Source organism: Chaetodon trifascialis, chromosome 20 (assembly GCF_039877785.1).
Source record: "Chaetodon trifascialis isolate fChaTrf1 chromosome 20, fChaTrf1.hap1, whole genome shotgun sequence".
Taxonomy (NCBI): Eukaryota; Metazoa; Chordata; class Actinopteri; order Chaetodontiformes; family Chaetodontidae; genus Chaetodon; species Chaetodon trifascialis.
Window position 1 is genome coordinate 9,305,644 of NC_092075.1, and position 22,977 is coordinate 9,328,620.

Genomic DNA, 22,977 nt, shown 5'->3' on the forward strand with positions numbered 1-22,977 from the left:
ACGTCGGGAGGCGAATCGGGGCCGGCCAGTGGAGAGGGAGACAAAGCAAACATCAGCCGAGAAGACGAGATATCACTGAGGCCGCAGAGTCGCAGGTATTCCCTCCGCAAGGAGAAATTCCCTCTCAGTATGGCATGTGTCAAGCAGGCGAAAGGTCACGTTTTCCTGTGTTTTAGTGGGAGGTGTTGGGTCGGACTCAGTATGATCTCAGCTGACCACAACTATTCAGTGATAGTCTCTAACCAAGAGAGATTAAGAGCCCTTGGAGAGCAAAGGTCTGGCTTTTGGCTGTTTCTATCTGAAGACGACGGCTTCGTCTTAACAGTTTTTCCCACATTCTGACACGGTGTGAAATATCCTGGTTTTTGTTTATTTATTCTTGGCCTGGGGGTCAACGGGGGCAAACCAAGTTTAGACTGTACTAATTTGCGCTTTATGGGGTATGACCTTTTATGTGTGTTTATACAGTTGTGCTCGTCTTTCTCCATCTGTGTGCTTTAATCCATTTTCAGCAAACAGACCTAGAAAGAACAAGATAAATTTCAGGTTGAAAAAAAAAAAAAGAATGAATAATTGAAAATTTGACCAATAATTTCCCAAACAATACAAATAACTCTCAGAATAAATCACTGGATTTATCAGTTGGATTTATCGCTCTTCAACATGTCATTGAGGAATATTAATTTCTGCTTCTGGTGTTTTTCCTCCAGAGTTCGCTCTGGAATGCTGCCTCTCACAGCGGGAATGTCGCTGAATCTGCCAATCGGTGGCTATCACATCTGTCTAACCTCTCCTCCTCCTCCCCCTCCTCCTCCTTCACCTCCCTGCCGGCCCCTTCATCCATCCCTCGCATGCTGTTTCTCCTCCAGCGCGCACAATCAGCCTGATCAGCACTTTGCAGCAGTCAAACTGTGAGAGCAGAGGGAGCTGGACTCCAGGGTCTGACACTGGAATCGCAGTGAGTAGAGTTAAAACAATGTGTGTGAATGAATCTGACAGCATCTCTCTACTGGGCTTATCTGCGGTGGCATCAGCAAAAATCTTCTCCACAGCATCCTTCAGCCGCCCAGCCCGCCTGCCCAGTGTTCAGACTACCTGTTCAGGAAGTAGTGGTTGTACAGTAGTCTGCACATTGGTTAGGCTGGCCGGGGAAGCACAGGACGACTCACGGTGTCCGAAAGAGAGTGACAGCAATCCAGAGCGGCATCCAGCAGGCACAAGCACATCAGGCTGAGGGAGCATGCAGCACCACCCCTCAACCATCTGGACAAGCCCAGGCACAAGCCTAAATAAAGCACCCGAAGGCTCCACCACAGAGGCCTGGCCCGCGCCTATGCTGGATTTATGAGTGACAGATACATGAGTCCCAAAGTGTCTGAGTTGATCTTGCTGTATATAGTTTTTTTGCATTTATTTGTCACTGAACCAAGCGTGAAATCTGATGAAGATAAGATTGTCCCAATAGTGGAAATAAAGACGATTGCACATCTATTTGACGCTGCTTCCATTTTTCTTTTCTCAAGCAAGTTACACAGAGATTCACGGAAACTAAACGAGTACCGATCCAAAAAATGGGAAATCCCACGTTGACGTACAGAATCGCTCTCAAATAAATATAACTGACGGTTGCATGACATTCTCAACATGTTGTTTATTTTTTCTACAAAACCGAGGAGATGTGACTGAGAGCTGAAGCCAGAAAAAGTTCAACCGCACAGAAAAAAAAGAACACTTACCCAGAAAGATAACTAAAACACACAGTCAACCCCCAGCGTCGCGCTACGCTCTTGACCAAAATGTACAATTACGTCTCTGCCTTCCCTGCATCAACTTGTGGCTGCTTTACCTCAAATGACCATGTAACGTGCAGAGAGGCAGGAAGCCACCATACAAAAATGTTGAAAGAGCAGCCACTCTGTCATTGTCTATTCGCCATTTTTACGAGTCTTTGTATAGCTCGCCCAAAAAAAGACAGAAAATTGCTTGTGGCTTCAGTGTTTGTAGGTGACGTCATGTGAAACGTTACAAGTTTAGCTAGACCCCCTGACTCATTTTCCATTATGTTTTCTTTTCTACCTTCACCGGGGCCGCAGTTTGTCCTCCAGCCCGCCTGTCTTTGATAAAGCGAAGCCGCAGCGTGCCATTTTGAACTCCCTCTCCACTACACAAAAGCAAAGTAGAGGGCAGAAACATTCACACGGTGTCCCATCACAGAGCATCGTCTGCAGGAATGAAAACCGCAAACCAACCTGTTTCCATTTAGAGCCCTGCCACCATGTCGCAGCCCCAGGAGCACGGGCACGAGCGCACATAAGTGCACACGCGCGCACGCACGCGCACACACACATACAGAATGGCAGACATGTTTCTGGTGGGTGCGCTGAAAGCATCAGTCTGCTGTTCCCCCCCAGGATGTTTACAGCTGGGATCACCAGGCGAGTCTGGCTTTCTGGCAGCTTTACAGCAGGAGCAGGGAAACCCAGGCAGACACGTGCACACACACACACACACACACACACACACATGAAGAGCCAAAAGGGGCACCCAAAGAAAATACACCCTCCAGTCACTGAAGGATCTTATCTGTGTGTGTGTCTGTGTGTGACAAAGTGAAAATATCTATAGGTAAATACAATTTGATTATTCAGAATATATGAACATCATATGTGCTGGCAGTCTATAAAATCACACACATGTGGGTCTTTTTATATACATTTTTTGTTTTCAGCCATTTTTTCTCCATTCACATCTCTCTCTAACCCTCCCCCCCTCCCTCTCTGCTTTGGGAAGCTTTAAGCTACAGAGCAGCCTGATTCAAAGAATTGGCATGTCCTGTGGTAATACAGACCAGAAGGTTTCTAGGCACACACACACACACACATTTACACACACATGCACACTAACCAAAACATCCTGGCACCACGAGTTGAGTTGAAAGTTATTATTAGTGTCTGGGGGTGGTGTGTGCATGTGTGTTTGTGTCAGTGTGTGTGTGTTACCAGGCTGCGGCAAGGGTTTTCCCCATGACGAGAGGCAGTCAATAAAAACGGTGCTGCGCTGTTTTGTGAGTTGGTGTAAAGTAACGTGAATTTGTCTGTATGTAAATGCAAAAACTGCACAAGAAGATGCAGTTTTTCTTTTTGCGCGCAGCAATTTTCTTTTTTTTTTTTTTTTACAAATCTAAACATAAAACTGTTTCCAACTTTTTATCAACTGTGTGTATTTTGGCAAGTGTCCACCCAGGTGCACATGTGAGTGTAAGCCCTCATGAGTACACTAACCTCCAGCGCGTGTGTGTTTGTGTGACTGGACTATGTAAAAATGTTCAGCTTGGATAGAAAACAAAATGGAAAGTTTCTCTCTTTTCTTTCTCTTTCCTCTCATTTTTTAAAATTATTTGCAGTGCTGCAGTGCCCTTCGGCCTCTGCGCTGAGCTTTAATACCAGCACCGTGTGTTGGTTTTGGGTCTCCCCGCGGCCTTACAGCTCCGTGTTCAAATAAATATACAGTACAAGAAGCGAGGGAAGGACGGAGGGAGGGGAGAGAGAGCGGAGAGAGTGACAAGGAAGGAGTGAGACAAAAAGAGAATGGAGAGATGGGTGAGGGGAGGGGAGAGCGAAGCAGAGTTTCCTCTGGTTTGGGGATAAACCTTCGAGGATGTAAAACGGAGCGATGGGAAATGAGGGGAGGAAAAAGGTAGGAAGAGAGGATATAAAAGCAAAACCCCAGCAAAACTTTCTCCCTGTTCTCCTCCACCCTGGCTCCCCTCTCTTTGCCCTGACCCCCACCTCTCCTCCTCACTTTCTCTCCCTTCACATGGTCCTTGTTACTCCTGCTGCTAACCAGCTAACAAGAGACACTCCTGCCTCCTCCCCTGCAATCCAGTCCCTCTCTTGCTCTGTGCCCCTTCTTTGAAATGAAGTAGGTTTATTAGAAGCAGCTTGTGTGTGTGTGTGTGTGTGTGTGTGTGTGTGTGTGTGTGTGTGTGTGTGTGTGTGTGTGTGTGTGTGTGTGTAATTGGGAACAGGGTAGGGCAGGGGGCTCTGGTATGCACATGTGTGTGCCAGCTTTGGTGTCTGACATACTGGGGGGTCTTTGTGAAGGACCTTCTCAATGCTGCGCACACACACACACACACACACACACACACACACACACACACACACACACACACTTGTGTCAGCGAGCAGAGCGGCTGTGGCTAAGGCCTGGAGACAGCAAGACTGTGGCTAGCTCCTAATAGTTCTGCAAAGCATCATGGGACACCGCTTTGACCAGTCGGTCCAGTAACAAAGCATGCCGGGTCAAGCCGTGTCAGCGCAGAGGACCAACACTCATTTCTGCCAGTGGGATGAGCTGGAATGAATTTTGGAGCAGAAAGTGGAAAAGAAAGCCTGGTGGAAGATCGTGGAGAGTAAACACCCAGATCCAACTGAAATCCTTCTCCTGGAACTGTCATTTGGTGGAAAATATTATAAAAATGCTGAGATGCATAGTTTTAAGGTGGTTCGAACACGGGGGAACGAAAAGGAACGTCCAAGTGTAGAACACAGGTTTAGCCTGATCGTGTTAAAGAACAGTCAGGGGGATTATCGACATTTCCCGGAGACCATTGAAAATCACTGGGCTGCAGGGATGAATGTAAAATCATTTGGGATGTAATTTTAGAACATACCTGAGTTTTCCTTCTGTATTAATTAATTAGTGTGCTGTCATATCATTTTACCAACTCTTCATGCTGCTTTGTTCTTTGGACAACGCTACAGAGCAGATAAACAAACGGCAGCTGTCGCGCATTGAAGACTTGACTGGCAGCGTCATCAGATTCACCACATCAAGCCTGAAGCTCTGATGGGAATCTAATCAAAAAGCTCTTTAAGTGCGGCCGCGTGTGAGCAGCGTCTCACCTCGTCGTCTTTATACCAGGACAGGGACTCGGCAGTGAGGACAAACCAGTACTCCTTGGCTCCCCCCTTCATGATGCCGATGTTGTTGATGGTCAGCCAGCCCTTCCTGATCACCTGACACACAGAAAGACACACAAAAGGTGATTATAAATAACACACAGCAGGAAATCACCATTCCCTAACACTGCACTTGTCAGCCTGTGTTTGAAACACACATACGTACCTACACTAACATGTACGCGGCACCACATTAACGTCGCTGCTTCTAGTGGAGATAAGACGCGACTGCCACAAACAACAGCAAGGAGACGCTCACTTACATGACTAAGCACATTCCTCACACTCTGGCTTTCTCTTCTCTCTGTATAAGTCATTCTCTCCACCATACAAAAACTACACACACACACACAGTACATAGTGTTATTTACCTTAAACCGATCGTTAACTCCTCTCTCCGGCTGAATGAGAATGTGGAGAGAACGTTACACAGCTACGCCAACGCAGGGCATTTAGTAAAGGCCAAATACACAAGGTTGGTCAAGTACCAGCACATTACAGCTGGGACGGCAGCAAGGGGACAGCAAGCGGGTGGGGGCAAGGGAAGTAAGGAGGCTACAACAAGAGTGGCCCATGTCAAACCTTTTCGAGGCCATGCAGTGAAATGCAGGAGCCTGACTGTTTTATACTGTATGTGCTTCTTGAAGAGAAGTGGTGGAGCGACCAAAATCCAGTTTCCTTTAAATTCCAACTGCTGTTCTCTTTACTGAAGAAGCATCACATGTGACACATACCGTATGACACACATCCCTGTCTTTACCTGATGTTTCATTTAAGATTTGACTTAAACTGAGCGAAATAATCCAATGAAATACACAGTTTTTATAGGAGTGCATCATTGCAGAGAATTCATATTGCTCTAGATTAAAATCACCTGCACGCTGACTCCAAAGTGTTGATTTATTTGAATAAAAAACAGTTGGATTGTTAGGACATATTATATTTACATATTACATTAAATAAATGAAAAAATTCTGCAGGTCATCCTTTTCACATGTTCCCTGTGTGTCCCTTGTGTCTTTAGAGAGTCTCAGATCTGGACAAGAATTTAAAATAACCTTCTGTGGGTTTGAACAAAACATGGCTGACTATCACTGACCCACTGATCAGGCAGGAGTTGGTAAATTAAATGTATGTATGTCTCCATCAGCATAACTGATGATAAGTCCATAAATTCGGGTTTTAAGGGGTCCTACAGTTTCCAGTATGTTTAGGAGGTCAGGGGGTTGTTTCATCAGGAGACCAGAGGCTGTGGGGCCAACTACATCCATCTATAAACAGGAAGTGAAGATCACCACTTTGTTTACAATGTGCCTCTAACCTCTGACCCCAACCTGGGTGGCTGTTACTACAACTGACAACTATGGAGGCTACATATGTCTGGCACACTGCAGGTCTTCATTCCCCCGGGTCTTCTGCTACTGTGGGTGAACTGGGAAGAGGCAGGGAGTCAAAGAGGGAGACGGAGGGAGTAAGTCTGGTGACGTGTAGCTAAAAATGTTTGACAACTGTCCTCGAGAAAAGAAAATGTCTTTCCTCACTCTCACTGTCTCCCTCTCTGTGCTGTGCAATTCAAGAGCACATGAGTGACTTTCTCTTTATCTGGTTCAAATTACTGCTGGGGGGCGTCTCTTCAGTGGCAAAGCAAACTAGCTTCAGTGTGTCCAAACTGAGGCTTTCAACAAGACTGAAAGATGCATGCGACAAAAGATTATATAAGAGGAACGCCAGTGTCGATTGAACTCTGTGATCTCTGGTCGTCCTGTGCTGTCAGTGTGTGTGATTGTAAGTGTGTGCGTGTGCCTGCAGGGAGGACACAGCTGAAAAAGAGAGGAAAGGGAAGCAGCCAAGCATTCCCTATGACAGCCACCTGCCCATCCACTGGTAGTTAGTATGAAGCTCATTTCACACACACACATTCATACACACACTCAGGAATCCGCTATCAACTACAATCCAGCACATATAAAAGACATACAAGTTCAAACACACACAGATACACGTATCCTGACATATGCAAAGCATAAAAACATGAGCACATACGCATGAAAGGCCACCTGCAGACATGCACACATACACTCACACTTCAAGCACACGCACACGCAAGCACACGCTACTCACCATGATCTCATCCTGAAGCAGAAAAGCCACAGAGGAGGAGAACACAGCAAGAAGAGAAACGAGACACAGCAGAAAGAGAAATCACTCCGAGGAAACAAGAGGAAAACGAAGAGATAGACACCAGAATGCAAAAGCTGAAGAGAAGAAGATTCCAGAGTAAGATTTAAATGTGGGAAAGATAGAAGAGGATGCTTTCAGAGGGCAAAAGAAGAATATAAATCATGCAAAGTCCCTGATCTGTGTGTAGCCAGTTACTGCAGGTTTTGTTTATCTGTGCACACACCTAAAAATATGTCAAATTTAAGAGAAGTTTGGTGGAAAGTCGTGAAAAAGTAGGTGATTTGTTTTTTACTCCACATCAACCTGGACTTCTCAACATTATGACCATTTTTTAAAACATGTTGCATAAACCACTGCGCTTAATGAAATGAAAAAAGAAAAAATCAGTCACATGTATTGCATAATGCTCTATTACCAAGTGTATCTTCATGTACCCAGATGGAGAATTGAAATTTAAAACCACTCTCTGTTATTAACAGACAGATTTTGAGGATTGTGCGACCCTGGTCGAGGCATTCAGGTGCTTTCTATCTGACGTTAATATTACAATCGCTGTTGTTAAAGCGGGGATGCTCCTACGTATCGATAAAACTGAGGTCTGACATTTTGCAACAGACCTTTGATTGTGCTCTGTGACTCTCACCAAAAGCTGCTTCAAGGTTCAACAACTGTTGTCCATTAGTGTGTAACACGTACAAGAGCTGTACAGGGCTGCGCTGTGTAGGGTATGGACTGTTGCCCAGTGTAACAAGATACTGTATAGCCGTGCTACATTTAGCATGGGCAAAACAGAGAGCTGAGCGCTAACAGAATAAAGCCTTGGGGAAAGGCTGTCTGAGGTTCACATGTCATGTTGCTGGCCGGCAGATGAAACGCGCTGGATGATTCCAGTGTGGAATCGTGTTCCTGCAGCTTAAAGAGAGAGTATGTGGACTACAGCCTGTGAAATGTGTGTAGCATAACCTGCCAGATGAAAGTGTGCACTGGACATGAGAGTACGCTCAGTGTGGTCAGAGTACCTGGTTGCCAGCTGCCTTCTTCTTGTTCATTTGGTTGATCCTCTGCTGAGCGCTGCACAAAAAGACACATTAAGCCTTAAACTTAAGCCTTAAAATCAAATGTATAAGCACCAAACCCTGCAGTGAGATTAAATCCACTGTATGAACTGTATGATGGAGGAAAATTAACAGGAACTCACTTTGCAAAACCAATGAAGTCCTCATGGTTGGTGTTCATGTAGGACAACTCAATGTCTATCAAGAGCAACACCTGCAAAGAGAGATTGTTTATTGATAATATTTTATCCGTAGATTCCTCAAAAATGTCTTTTTTGGTATTAGATCATTGGGTGCACTAAGCGTCTATTCAAACCTACATATTATGTCAGTTTAGTAATTTATTTTCAGCATTTTTATACCACTGAGTGCAAAATTTTGATCCTGCACATTTCATTCAACTTTTAAACTATTCAGGCATCTGTAAGTTTGCAGAAAATGCAGCAGCGTGCAAATATAACATTCACAACAATACACACAGGAAAACACACATATGCAGAAATGAATAAAACATTAAGTTCATCATTATTCTGCATAAACCAACAAACCCATGCACCACCATAAACTGCCTAATTTTCTCACAGAGTGTGTGTGTGTTTGTGTGTGTGTGTGTGTGTGTGTGTGTGTGTGTGTGTGTGTGTGTGTGTGTGTGTGTGTGTGTGTGTGTTACCTGGTCCTTGGTGCGGTTCTCTCTGTCCCTGATGTGCTGAGTGACGATTCTCTCCATCTCCTCTCTCAACATGGGATACTGGGCCAGCTGTGAGCATAAAACACAGTAGGTAGGGAGCAAAAACAACTAACAATCACACACATGCCAACACGCAAACATACACACACACACACACTCACTCAAATCCGCATACTAGCTTCAGTAAACCACTACAGTACTCATCTCACTGAACCACAACACACAGTTCCACCAATACAAAATACATTACAGAAAAACAGTTTATGTTTTTACCCCAGACTCTGCTCTAGTCTGCTGACCAGTGGGTGGATTTGACTGGATTTTATGTGCAAAATGTCAATTTGTTGCCAATATGGAACAAATGCAGAAGAATAGTGCAAAGTCTGTGATATTACCACACAAACACAGAATAAACAATGTTCCTGGCAGTGAAGCTTCTTTTTCCCAGCACACTGTGGGTCTTTTTCCATGAGCTCATTGCAAACCCACGAACGCAGACATTGGTGGGCCTCCAATGTGACACAAACACATTTGGAGAAGTGTGAGGAAAGAAGAAAAATCAAAAACCAAAATCACAGCGCGAGAAAGAAAAAAAATACGCTGTTTTCTTGCAAGTTACAATGCATCTTTCATGCCTGTCAGACGGTTTGGTGAGTGAGTGGATATCAATAGACCTCTCTCTGGTTTTACAGCTTCCTGGGTTTGGTCCAAATTACAAAGCAGAGAACATCCATAAAGCATAGATGCTTTATAATAATGGGACTCACTGTTAAGATTAATGTCAGTCTAACTGCTAGCAGTAAGACTTGTAGTGCCAGTGTGTAAGTTTTTCTTTTCTTGCAAATTGAAACAGAATTGATCCACAGCTGTCCAATCAAAGCTCAGCAGCCATAACCAGGCACAGCAGGTGTTGAAACACTGTGCATGAAGCTGTAGTAAGAGTCTTTTTAATCGCCTTTCCTAAACAAAGAACACAGGAGCAAAGGAAGGGTTTAAACAGTGAGTTTCCCTGCTGGAACGTAGGCTGCAAACATTAGCATTCAAGGCTAACCACCTTCGGTAATGACCTACCATTACTTTCAAAGCCAAGGAGTCTTTCATTGGCTAATTACATTATTTTGTTGGATTATAAGTGAGACAAATCACCATTCAAGACAGTTGCACCTTAACATTATATCAGAGTTTATATCAATCAGTGGGAAATTATCAGTTTTTACGGGAACATAATTTGTGCTTGTGGAAAGGCGCATTGTAACTTGAAGACGGATAAGGCTGTCAAAATCTGATGAGGTGTTCAGTGTCTTAAAAAGCGACACAGAAATCAGAATTTTTGTGGTTTTTTTACAGACCAGGCAGCAGGCAGAGGCACTCAAACTGATTCAGACTGACATGCAATGCAAAGGAACAGGGAGGGAGGGGCAGGAGAGAGGGTGATGGAGGAAGACTTCAAACTGACCCCTTTGTGGATTTTCCCAAACACTGTATGTTATAATACAGTATCTTTAAATACAGTGTGTCTCTGAAAGTGAAATCAAGATTAAAAAAAGTGACAGAGAAGAGAAATCCAAAGGAGGTCGCGCTTTCTTTTTGGTCATTTGCTTTGCGAGGAAGCAGCCGGCTCAAAGGGTTAGAGAACGACAGGATGGAGAGGACGAAAGAGAAATAAAACGAGAAATAAAGAGATGATCGAAGTACGTCAATTAGTCAGCGAGTGGAACTACACAATCAGTCACCATACCGACAAAGACAGAAAAAAAGACTAACTCAAAGGATTTTTAGACACCATGGGGTCAAATATGAAAGAAAATTATCTAACATGCAGGTTGAGAGGCAACAATTTGTTAAATTGTCGATATTAGGCCAATAATTGACAGAAGACAAATGAAAGAAAAGTTTAATTCAAATGCAGATCTACGATCTCGAGTAAGGGTAGACCGATATCTGCTGGCTCATGTAACACATATTTGAGGACAGACGCGTATTTGCTGTTATCTGTAAAAGTCAGACCTGCTCTGGATAAACATGTAACCTGCAGCAGTTTCTAATCATGACGCTTCTCCACAAATATCTAAGGTGGGTATTTATTCTGAGTCACTCTACATTTACATCACACTGAACACTGGCAGCCTGATGCTTTCTACCCACACTAGCAGCTTGTGGCTACAGGGGATTGTGATGTTGGTTGATTGGACCAATGCTTCAGTCCAGACTGAAATATCCAATCTATCAATTATAGGCATTTATGTTTCCCACAGGATATTTACTTTAGCAATCCCTTGACTTTCCATTAGCCTCACCATGAGGTTAACATTTGTGGTTTGGAGAGAAATGTCTTGAGAGATATTCATATCCTTTCGATACCCTTCATGTAATTTGTCCATGTTTTCTGACCAAATACCTGAAAAACCAATGACATTTCCACCAGCCTCAGCTGTACACTCTGTTCAGTGCTAATCATGAAATGTCAGCATGCTAAAATAAGCTTGTGAACATGGTAATTATAGCTGATAAATATCATGGTGAGCTGTACCTAAGCAGGCCTACAGCCTAACAGAGCCACTCGCTTGACCCTAGATTCTTGTTTTAGTGTCTATGAGGGAAAAATAAAGGTGGAAAAAAAAATCCTGACTGCGTTACGTGTTAGAGTTTGTGAATAAAGTATTCTCAAAAATAAGAGAAATCTAAGTCAACATTGGTTTATACCGATGCTTTGATGAACATTTACTTTAGATATTAAACACAGCACATAAAGACATTTTTAAAGATGTTTATCTATTTAAATCTCAGTCACTCTTTAGTCTGTAAATGGAACTTTTTGAAATATCATGCAAAAATATAACGAGGAAGCAGGCCTGTTTTTTCTCTCATGCATCAATACTTAAGTAGAAAAATGGCCAGCCATCGGTCTACCCCTACCTGTGCGATTAACAGAGTTAATGAAAGTGGCTTGGTTCTCTTTGGTATTTTACCTTGTGACTACACTTTTGTATGGTGAAGGTGAGTTCGCTCACTACCATATCTACACACTTCAGTGTGGGCTCCTTCAGCTTTTGGATCTGCTTTTTCACTATGGCCTCAAAGGCCAGGTCAGGGGTGAACAGCCCCGTCCTGTAGGGATAAGCAGGTGGCACGGGAGAGAGGAGTAATAAAAATGTCAAAAAAAAAAAAAAAAAAAGGAAGAAAGAAAGAAGGAGGACAGAGAGGAGAAGTGAAAGCACCAAATGAAGACGTAAAGGAACAGACAGAGAAGAGTGAGAAAGTGGGGACGTGAGACAAACAAAAACAAAAGGACTGAAAACAGATGGCGAGGGAAAAGGACAATAGACAGACGAGGAGGGTAAAAAATTGGAGATGGAACAACAGAAACAGATTGAAGATAAAAAAAAGGAGAGGTGTGGAGGTTGAGGGGGGATAAACAGCACAGAAGGAAGAAAATGAGAGTGAGACATTTGGTTTCCCCTGAAGCCATTCTGAAACAGGACAGTGCTGGAGTCTCTCTCTATCAACAAAGAGCAGTAAAGAACAGAGAGACAGAACGGAGACAAAAGACGAGAGAAAGAGGAAGACATAGAGAGAGCTCCCAGCATGTAGAACTCCACCAGCCAAAAACTCCAAGCGACGCATCGCGAGACTGCAGCTGTGCACCCCGTTCAGCCCAAACCCCCTGATCCCTGCTGGCGCTGACCCCCTCTCCACCCATCCCTCCTCCTCCTCTGACCTCCAGAGGGAGCATAATCATAACATTTACTATCCCAAGGCCTCCAGGTTGTTGCAGTCCAACCGCTGTTCAAATTGTTTGGTCACAGTGGATCAATTTGGATACAGACTTCTGATCTTTCTTTTGACCGCACTCACGAGCCTCTGTAGCTGAGTCCCCGAGGCCGCTTGAAGAGCAGTTAAACATAATCATCATGGCTCCTGTCTGCTGCAGGTGCACAGCTTCAGTCTCACACACAAGGAAGTCTGGACGCTGAGGTCATCCAATATGGCTGCCAGGTATTTTAAATGACAAATGATTCTCTGACATGTGTAAGCAAACAGAGGAGGAGAGAGTATCTTACTCCACGTTCTTGAGAGGAAACTAAGACTTGAGGTAAGAAATACTCAAGTGAATGTACAAAACCAACTCCAAAACCATCAGAAGTGATGACAGTCTTTCCTTTATAACGAACCTTGCCTCAGAGACTGCTCCAAGACAGACAAGAGGTTAAAAAAAAACTTAAAACTGTGTCCCAGTTCCACCAAATACTAGTTCACCAAACTCTCAGCTGTGCTCACAACTTATCAAAACTTACATATGCAAACAAGATAAAAACTTGTGCAAATAATTAAGAAGATCAGACAATATCCTGTGCAAATAAGATACAGGTAATAATAAGACGATCACAGGATAATATCATGTGCAAATGAGGTTGTACCTAGTGCAAACAAGATAATAACTCGGTCTGGACAGGATACGTATTATAATAAGATAACAAGATAACATCTTGTGTCAACTATATAACTTGTGTCAGGATCATATCTTGTGCAAATAAGAAAGATCTTGTGCAAACTGGACTGTAATTTGCGCAAACATGATAATATCTTGCGCAAAGAGGAAAAGATAAAGAAAATCTTTCAGGGTTTCAAAAGTGAGAGATTCAAAAGTGCTGTATAAGCTGTTTGTACCCACATTTTGCTTAATTTCCTGAGTACAAAATGATTAAAAAAAACACTAGCTTCTTGTTTACTGACAGCAAAAACAGTGCACAATGACTGTTAGTATAACGTGAAACACAAACTGTTTGCGCGTTGTGTGGAATTGGGATCCAGCACAAACAGTCGTCTCAAATGTGCTTATAGTAAGTCAATATATAATTTAACTTTAAAATGACAGGAAAAAAGAACAAGAGCATGAAAACGAAGCTACTCCTCTGACATTGAATCTTTTACAGGCAACAATATTTTGATGACAGCTCAGCCTCCACACTGGTTTTCTTCTGCACAGCTTGTCCAGCCCACTCCAGGTGTCCCCTCGCTGTCCAGAAAACAACGAGGGCTGGAGAGAGCCAGGTGACTACAGTTAAAGGGAGTGAACAGCAGAGGGACTTTGCAGATGAGGGTTGAAAATAAAACAAAGTGCTCGCCACCGTTTACTTGTATTTTTTACCTTCTTGGTACACTGCCTAACCGTATTGACTAGCTCAGAAATGACCATGTCCACACATTTGGTGCAAGGCTCTTTAATCTTCCCAATCTGCCTTTTCACAATGGTCTCAAAGGCCATGTCCGGGGTGAAGAGGCCAGTTCTGCCCGGCAGAGAGAGAACCAGCCACGGGGCCAAAAAAAGAGAAGGATGGAGGAGAGGAAGACAGAAGGAGGGAGGAGGGTTGGGTAAAAGAGAAGAGTGTTAATTGTGAAGAATTGCCCTCCATTTTCGAGAGAGAGGAGAAGAGTGGTGCTATAAACAGTCAGAAAGCAGTACTTTCAAGGAAATGTTAAGTAATGTGAAGTAATTTCAAGCAATCAGTAAATTAATATTTATCTAGCTACAAGCTACAGTAGTAACGTTGTTGCATGCACGGCACTACACCGGGGCTATGGGGTGTTATAGCCAAGTCACAAATCTGTGTAGCCTCGGTTAAGCCCCCTCATGCATGTTTATGACTCACCTGACTTACAGTCCCCATAATGTACGCCATTCAATTTCAGGGTGAAGACTTGGGTTATGGTTAGGGTCAGGCACCCAGAAATGAATGCACGTCTATGTAATGTTCCCAAAAGTGAAGGAAACACGACTGTGTGCGTGTGTGTGCACAGTCGTCTGATGTGCATGGAATAAATACACTTCTTATTGTTGTCACATTACGGATGCATTGTGTTGTTATTGTTATTGTGGCTGCATGGCCGTTGCACATGAAAGACGTTTTCATCGTTACCATGTGTTCACCTGTTGAATTTGTAACGGCCAAATTCAATCAAGGACTACATTTATATTGAATGTGATGTCTGATGTAGGTGTTTTTACTGCAAAAAAAAAGAACTTCCTTGTACAGTAACTCTGAAGTCATGAAAACTGACTACTCTCTAAGTCCGCCACGTATTGGTTAAGCTCCCCCTGAGCACCGGGAGAGGAAAAAATCCTGGCGCCGGTCATGCATTTCAGCAATCAGCTCTGATACTGAGAAACCAGCGAGATTCTGTCCATCATGGAAATACATTAAATAACATTTCTTCGTACATCCCACACATAGCTGTTACCCCAAGGCAGCCCATAAATCCCACATCTCCTGCCTCTCGCCATATCCTGTTTTTATCTGACTTGGTCAGGCCAAAAGCTATTTTAAAGACATTTTGGCACACTTTGGATGTTTTTTTTGGCCGCATTAGATGATACAGTACATGATGCAGGATTTCACCAACCAGACAAATGAGTGACAAACATGCCACACACCAGCATTTCTGGAAAAATTAAATAAAGAACACATAGAAATGCCACAAAAACAAGTACTGTACAACTAGCAGTCACCCATCTGATCCCAAACCTTCCCTGTCTAAGTGTACTGATGCCATTAATATTCTACAGAGCGCTCAATCTAGTATAAAGGTCTTGGCGAGCAGTCAGATGCAGCCTGGTCTGCAGAGGTGACTGAGGTGGAGAGAGACAGAGAGAGGGAGGTGAAGTAAGGAGGGAGGGAAGCAGGGATGGAGGGGTGAGTTGGAGGGCGGACATGCCTGATTCCGTGAATGTTCTTGATGGCGTAGCTGATCTCCTTGCGGAGTTCTTTCTCATCAAACTCCATCTGCAAAAGACAAGCAGAGCCGACAGGAAGGATTAAGCATAAACACTCACAGATTCTACTTTTCTCTCTCATTCTTCCTCCATTCTCGATTTTCTCTGCAGAATTACACATACCGTGGAAACTGTTAAAAAACCTTAAGATAGCGTCTTTTAGAGCGCACGTCACAACATACATGTCCTCTGTGAAATTGTTAATGCTAGCATGATCAACATTTTGCATACATTATTTATTGCTTGGACCAGAATTTCTCAACCTGGAGGTGAGGATTTCCAGGTTGATAACAACATAATCTGAAGGTTTGTGAGACTATTTGAGGAATATTCCACCGACCAGCACCTCGAAATCTGACCACTTAACTCACTGCCCAGTCTTTATGCTAAGCTAAGCTAACTGCCTCATTGACCCAGCAATGTTGTCATGACTTCCAGCAAGAAAGCAAATAAGCATATTTCTTAAAATGATATTTACATTTATTTTAAAAGGTCAGAAGCTACAAATGTTGGAGGTTAGCACAAAATATCTTTCGTTGTTTCCTAAGTGTCTCTGCTGCTTTCGTTTTGCAACCCTTTAACAGACTTTTCCCCGACAGTTTTGACTCATACATCCTGCTCAACATCCTGGAAGTGGGTTATATAAGATGATCTACTATATTCCTGCACAATCTGTTTTTAATTTAAAGAACCTCACTTTTATTTACTGCAATGAATCATTCTATCCCTCTTTCCTCTGCAAGGTTTCTTCAAAGCATGTATTATAAACTTAGAGAACATTTTTTTCTGTGTTATCGCTCAAACTTCTGGTTAGGAAGCAACCTGCTCTGTCCTCTCAGCGGGAAACCGACATTTTTGTAAGGCCTCAGTCACAGACTGTAAGTTTTATGTCCTCAGAGGGAGGGCAAGAGAGGACGGAGGAGAGGGATGAAGGAAGGGAAGGGCCGAGAGAGAAAGTGAAAAAACATGTAAATGTGCGGGTGAGGTAAAAGGCTTAGAGAGACAGCGTTTGGGGGAGGTGGATGACGGGAGGACGTGCTTGGGGTAAAGATGGTGAGCAGAGAGGAAGTGGGGGAGGGATCAAATGTGGATGATATGATGACAGAGTGAGAGAAACAGAAGGAAGAAGGTGAGGTGGGGGAAGTGAGAGTAAAGAGAAGAGAGTGGGTCGTTCAACTGAGAGGGGACATTTGGGTGAGAAAAACCCAGAGTCGGACTCCTGAGAGAGACTTTCTGTCCCTCTGAGGCTGGGAAATGATCCCCAGCAGGAGGAGACATCATGATATGGAGAGACACAGAGAGATGTTTGTCATAAAGATATGCTTTCACGTAGCCGGTGGTGCAAGACGTACTCACATCCTTTACAGCAGAAACACCATAGTCTAAAAATACTCCATTACAAGTGAAAGTAGAGTTAAGTTAAAGAACTCAGTCTGCAGCCTGGCACCTTTAAAGGTGTTATTGTATTATTCTGATGAAATACGTGTAAGAATATTTTACTGTTGTGGTTCATCAATGATCATCATCAGAAGTATAAAGCAAGTGGTGCAAGTATGTCAGAAATGTACTGAAGTGCAGTACTTTGCAGTAAATGTACTTTGCTACATTCCACCGCTGCATGTGGGACATTTTTCTTAATTATTTCTATAAACTCCAATATGAAAAATTTTACTTATTACTTTTCCCGATTTCAAGCATTTCCCATTTTTTTTACCCCCTGCATGAGACAGTTCCACACACTCACTCAAATCTAAAGACTTTGGGATCTTCAGAATCTCTTGTACATAAATATTTACAGCTGTTGAACAGACATGTTTAGGGGTTGGTGATTGTGCCAAAGTCTGCAAAATAAGCCGTTTTTTTTTTTTTTTTTATTGCAAATAGCTGCCACAAACTGGTATGGTTATGAAACAATCCCGGCCATTACCATGTGGGGTTTTAAGGGTTTCAGTAAGTAAGTGTGTCAGTCAATGTCGTATATCACCATCTTTTTCCTCCATTTAAAGTATTATTAAAAGAAATAAATTACCCAGCAATTATCAATTCAATTCCATATTCCTTTATTATTCCTGCAAGGGGAAATTCCAGAATCACTTGTTTTTTTTAATTATTTCTAACAGTAATTTCCTCCTTCACTTTGGCCTGTGTGGTCAAAGTGGAAAAGAATGACAGACAGTAAGGATGGGCTTTATCATAATTAAAGTTTACTTATTTATTTAGTGTCTCTTCATTGCAAAATAGATATATCCACCAAAAATCTGGACATTTCCAATGTGTGCATTAGTTGATATCGTAAAAACATTAATCTATTAATATATTAAGTTTTAAATTAGATTACGCAATCTTAAATTCTTTGGTTTCAGCCAAGGGAAGGCTCCTAATAAATATTGATAAAATATTGATAAAGCTTCACTTTATCAAAAAGTGAAATTTAAGCTTGCGCCCCCCTCCCCGCCCCGATGACTTTCATACAGTCTCCAAATAAAACTATACACACACCTTGACCAGTTCAAAGGGGAAGCGCTCGTGGAAGATACGATTGATCCTGGCGCCACCTGACAGCTCAGCTGTGTCAATCTGGTCCCCAGAGCCCTCTATACACTTGTCGAAGTCCACAGAGAACTGCTGCACCATCCTGCAGGGAGGCAGAGAGATGTCAGCGAATCTTTTAGTCTGCCTCTCGCTCATCTGTCGCCCCTCCACTGTTTCTACTCACTGGAGAAGAGCCTTGGTCTTGCGAGACGGATCGTCGGGTCTGAAGTTCTTGTACTCCTCCACCTCCTTCTCTATGGAGAGAAGCTGGCTCTGCAGCTTGGCCCGCAGGCCCGGCAGGGTGTCCCGGATGTGGTTGGTCAGTTGCTGTGCGGGTCAGAGGTCAGAGTTACATGCTGGAATTAGACCTGCGGGACCCACGAGTGGACGTGCCGCACTTTGACTCACCTGATTTAGGATTTTCTGGAGGTAGGGGGTGCCCATACGGTCGGCCAGGTGTCTATATGCAGGGTGGGAGAGGAAGAACTTCCTCTCAGCAGCCATAGCAGCATTGATGTCCTTCTTGCCATCTATGTCCTTCTGGCTCCTGTTCACCACACCGATATAACCTGGATACAACGGACATTTACGATGCAGTCTCAAAACGCTGTGAGATTTGCGGAAAACCAGATCCAACTCTTTTTATCACTCTCTGGAATTTGTGAGAGCAGACTGGAACAGATTCAGCACTTGCGGCCTTACTGGTAATTTGACTGGAAGATAATACAGTCTTGCATTAGAGCAATCTGGGATTGTGCTGGGCTCTTATTTTCTACACATGAGCCGCGTTTGAACAGCCAAACCCAAAGCGAACAGGCCCTCCAGGACCCAACCGCTCAGAACTGTGTTTAATAATGTTTAGCTGAGGAAAACCACATTTTAGGAGACATTGGGGTTAAAGAAAAAGAATATGGACGAAGGATGAATAGAGGAGAGGAAGGAAGGAAGGAGGAATTACGTGAATCCAAGTTTTTAAGACAGAAAGAGAAAAAGAAAAACAAGCAGGAGAGTTCAGGTCACGCGGATCCCATTTCACCTCCAGTTAAGTTTTCTCATGCATCACTCGGCTAAAGGCTGTTTCATGCTCTATAACTAATGCAACTGTGAGCCAGCAGCCTTGTAAAAGTGAGCATCCACAGCATTTGACAGAGAGGGAGAGGGGGAGCGACAGGGAGAAAAAGAAAGGGGAGGGAAAAACATAGAAAAAACAAAGGACATGGAAAATATTCAAAAGCACATGCCTGGGTTCTAACCAAGTGCAAATGGAAAAGAAAATCACCACATCAGCACATTGCAATAAAGGGCAGCTCACAAGATACATGTGAGCTCTTTTCCAAGACAGTGTTTTTCTCTCTGTCCCCTTCCCTGCTTCTCCTCTCTGGTTCCTGTCTGTCTTTCTTACTCAGTGCTGTTTTATTACACCCTCCTCCTTCCCTCCATCCATCCATCCTTTTTCTGTTTTTTCAGTGGCTGGTAGCGTTGACCATCTTTGCGTACAGCTGCCTTTTTACCACAAGAGGGAAACAGTGTGTCACCGTGAGGGCCCTTAAGTAGAGAGAGCGAGTAGTGCTGATGTGAGTGTGTGCGCTCACCCCTCCGGAGTGGAAGCAGTTTATTCTCCAGGATGTCCTTCGCATCTGTCCCCTCGTCCATCAGGTCCAGCTTGGTGATCACACCAATGGTCCTCATACCTACACACACAGAGACCACAGCGATTCCTGAAAAATGGAACTGAAAGCTAAACTGAAAATAACTTCTCATGCCGTAAATACACGATGCACACGTGTGGGGCGAAGTTCTCAAGGATATATCACAATAAAAGGAGCAAAGAAACATTAACACTGCATTACTGGGACAAAACGAAGACACATTTCAAAGTGTCATGGCACAGAAAGACAGTACAGTCAATATATTTAGCTACTTTTCTCCCACGGTTTCTGTAAACTTCAGTCAGATTACAGTACATGTGTCTGTATGCGTGCATGTGAATGTGTGTGTGTGCGTGTGTGTGTGCGCGCGTACGCTCACCCTGAGGGTCGACCTCTTTGGCAATCTTTAAAGCGTCAGAGTTGGCCAGATCGGAGTTGGCCGGGGAGACGGCCAGCATCAGGCAGTTCTCCTTGGTGACAAACTGCATCAGCATATCTCGAATCTGGGCCTCGATGTCTGCAGGTTGGTCTCCAACGGGCACCTTGGTCATCCCCGGCAGATCCACCAGGGTCAGGTTCAGCACTGCGACAAGAAAAGGGAGCAGGAGAGCTGAGAGACTGCTAAGAGAGCTTCTTCAGATGCACTGTTGCCAAAGAAAAGCTTTGTGGTAGATAATTTATTGATGTCAGACATGCAATGATTTAACCCTATATTCGGACGACTGTGAAACAGCATGCAAGTCACCACATAACCGCCTCACCATGAGGAGAGTAGACGCGCAGGTTGATGGGCACAGGGGAGATACCCTTGTTGGCCCCAGTGATGCGATCAGTCTCGGCCTCGATCTCCTGTCGGACCTCATCGAAATCGATGAACTTTTTGCCCTTACAGTGGAGAAACTCTGCATATTCTGAAAGAGACGGTGAAAACAGACAGATTTAATTTTTATTAATTTTAGTTTACCAGGAGTGAGACTCAAAATCTCTTTTGCAAGGCAGCCCTGGCGAAGACAGCAGCATTAAAGAAGCATCAACAGACTTCAAACAAACGGCAAATTACAGTATCTCAAACTCTGAAGTAGCAATGTTCAGCAACAGGACATGTGCATTCAGTGGTCAAATAGACCTGAATCCTGTTTTTGTAATCGTATATGCTTAGAAAATGATGTAGTTTAAAGTAGCTCACACCATGTGGACCGTGCAAAAACTTTAAAACTCTTTCACCAAAGACAGCGCAAGCTTGACATCAGTTTGTCTGCATGACTGAAGGTGCAGCTGCTGATAGTTTCAGGAGTCAGCAGAGAACATAAATAAGGTCATGTAATATGGCCTTATGACGAAAAATGTACCAATGCTCCGTTCTGTGGTTGCATAAGGAAGACAAACCAGCTTTCTCAGAAACACTGCCATAATGTGTGCGGAAAACCGAACCACAGACAAATCGCTATGCAGGACGCTGAGTCACTGTGACCATTTTCAAAGAAGAATTTGCATGCATATATAGAATATCACCATAATCAACTGCTGATAGAAGCATTGCTTGAATTAATTTTTTCCTTGCAGCAAAAGGGGAAAAAATAGAATTAATGAGATTAACGAAAGGGAAATTTTAGAAGAATGGAAAGAAGGAAAAGAAGGCAGCAAAGGCCCAAAAGTCAAGAGGGAAACAAGCAGCAGTTGGGCTCTAAGGATTTTAAAGTGCCTTCACTGCCTCTGTGAAAACCTCTGCCATCAGGTAATCCAGCAGGCGCGACTCTGCATGAAAATGAAATTAGGTTAATTTCTGATTCATTGTGACTAAGCTGCGCTTGCTAGCAGCAACCTAATGAAGTGTAACCATGGTCACATGTGGTTGTTGTCGTCATCTCGAGGTCTGCAGAGATGAACGGAGAGGAAACGACGTTTTCCCTCGAGGAGTGTGGAAGAGGAATGTTTAGGGAGGAGGTAAAAAGCTGCGTCCATGTCTTAACAGCTGTCTCCCTTTAGGACGAATCAAAGGACATTATTTAAAGGAATGGTGCCGTCACATCTTCAAGTAAAACACAGGAACAATGGGAGCGGACGGGGGGGGGAGGGTTTTGCTGTAGATGTTGAAATGAGTGCTGAACTGCTTTGAGATGCAGTTCGTTTAACGGCCACTAGAGGCTGGCATCAACCGAACCCAGAGACAAGAAGAAACTTCTCTCTTAAAATACATTCAGCGGGTCAGCTGGGAGGTGAGACAACAACCTCAGTTTTGACCTCATATGTCCCATGTACTGAAGACAGGAACCGCCATAGATGTCGATGTTAAGATGTCCTTACCTGTGGGACAGTTCATCAGCTGCAGAACCAAAGGACGTCGAGTCACGATGCCAGAACCACGGGGAAGGAAATCCCTGCAGAACAACAGGCAGACAGCAAGGAAGAAGGTCAGTAAAACTACCAATAACACAACATTTAAAGAAAATATGTTCAGAAAGAGCTGTCAGTCTGAAATCCCGCATAAAATATAGACACCGCGAAAACAAACTCATTCAAGAAATCAGAAACTGAAACCATATGAACAAATGAATCACCACATGACAAAAAGACAAAAACAACATGAATCACTGGTCATGAATCAGCAGTCTGAGGCTTTGGGAGGACCGGGGTAAAGAAAAGCATTATTCCCTCTGGACATCAGTGAAAAGTACAGACAACATGTACAAGTGCAAAAGTGTGTGTGTGTGTGTGTGTGTGTGTGTGTGTGTGTGTGTGTGTGTGTGTGTGTGTGTGTGTGTGTGTTTGCTGAATGCTGAATCACAACTAATCCTCACACAACAGCTGCGGTCCCACGAGGCTGAATATCCATTTGATTTACTGCAGTGCTTTGGCTACAGGATCCATCTTTGTGGGGAAGAAAACGGAATCATGAAAACAAAAGAAAAGAAAAAGAAGTTTTCGGAAATTTCCTGAAACGCTATAAATGAATGAACACTGTAGAATTTTTAAGTGAAACACAGTGGTGGAAAGCACACTCTGATCTTTTATTTAAGTGAAAATACTAATACTACAGTGTAGAAATACATGCGTCCATACAGACGACTGCCTGCCAACATGTTCTTCTATGCACAAAACACTGTTTTCTTTGGGGGGAGTTCAGCTGCTTATGCAA

The 22,977-nt window shown here is 43.5% G+C and overlaps 1 protein-coding gene across 6 annotated transcripts in view; it reads right to left on the reverse strand.

Annotated features, from left to right (window-relative positions):
* Window positions 1-22,977, reverse strand: part of dnm1a (dynamin 1a) — a 48,507-nt gene that overhangs the window by 16,458 nt on the left and 9,072 nt on the right. For 2 of the 6 annotated variants that reach the window (XM_070988231.1, XM_070988235.1), the window contains exons 2-15: window positions 22,146-22,219; window positions 20,603-20,752; window positions 20,221-20,424; window positions 19,785-19,883; window positions 18,601-18,761; window positions 18,377-18,519; window positions 18,160-18,295; window positions 15,603-15,670; window positions 14,038-14,176; window positions 8,871-8,957; window positions 8,344-8,414; window positions 8,165-8,216; window positions 7,086-7,097; window positions 4,908-5,021 (exon numbers count right to left, since the gene is read on the reverse strand). In XM_070988231.1, coding sequence (XP_070844332.1) covers window positions 4,908-5,021; window positions 7,086-7,097; window positions 8,165-8,216; window positions 8,344-8,414; window positions 8,871-8,957; window positions 14,038-14,176; window positions 15,603-15,670; window positions 18,160-18,295; window positions 18,377-18,519; window positions 18,601-18,761; window positions 19,785-19,883; window positions 20,221-20,424; window positions 20,603-20,752; window positions 22,146-22,219 — 1,510 coding nt within the window. Of the gene's footprint in view, window positions 1-4,907; window positions 5,022-5,335; window positions 5,366-7,085; window positions 7,098-8,164; window positions 8,217-8,343; window positions 8,415-8,870; window positions 8,958-11,857; window positions 11,997-14,037; window positions 14,177-15,602; window positions 15,671-18,159; window positions 18,296-18,376; window positions 18,520-18,600; window positions 18,762-19,784; window positions 19,884-20,220; window positions 20,425-20,602; window positions 20,753-22,145; window positions 22,220-22,977 lie in introns of all 6 variants that reach the window. The other 4 variants (XM_070988233.1, XM_070988234.1, XM_070988229.1 and 1 more) reach the window with 3 other exon arrangements.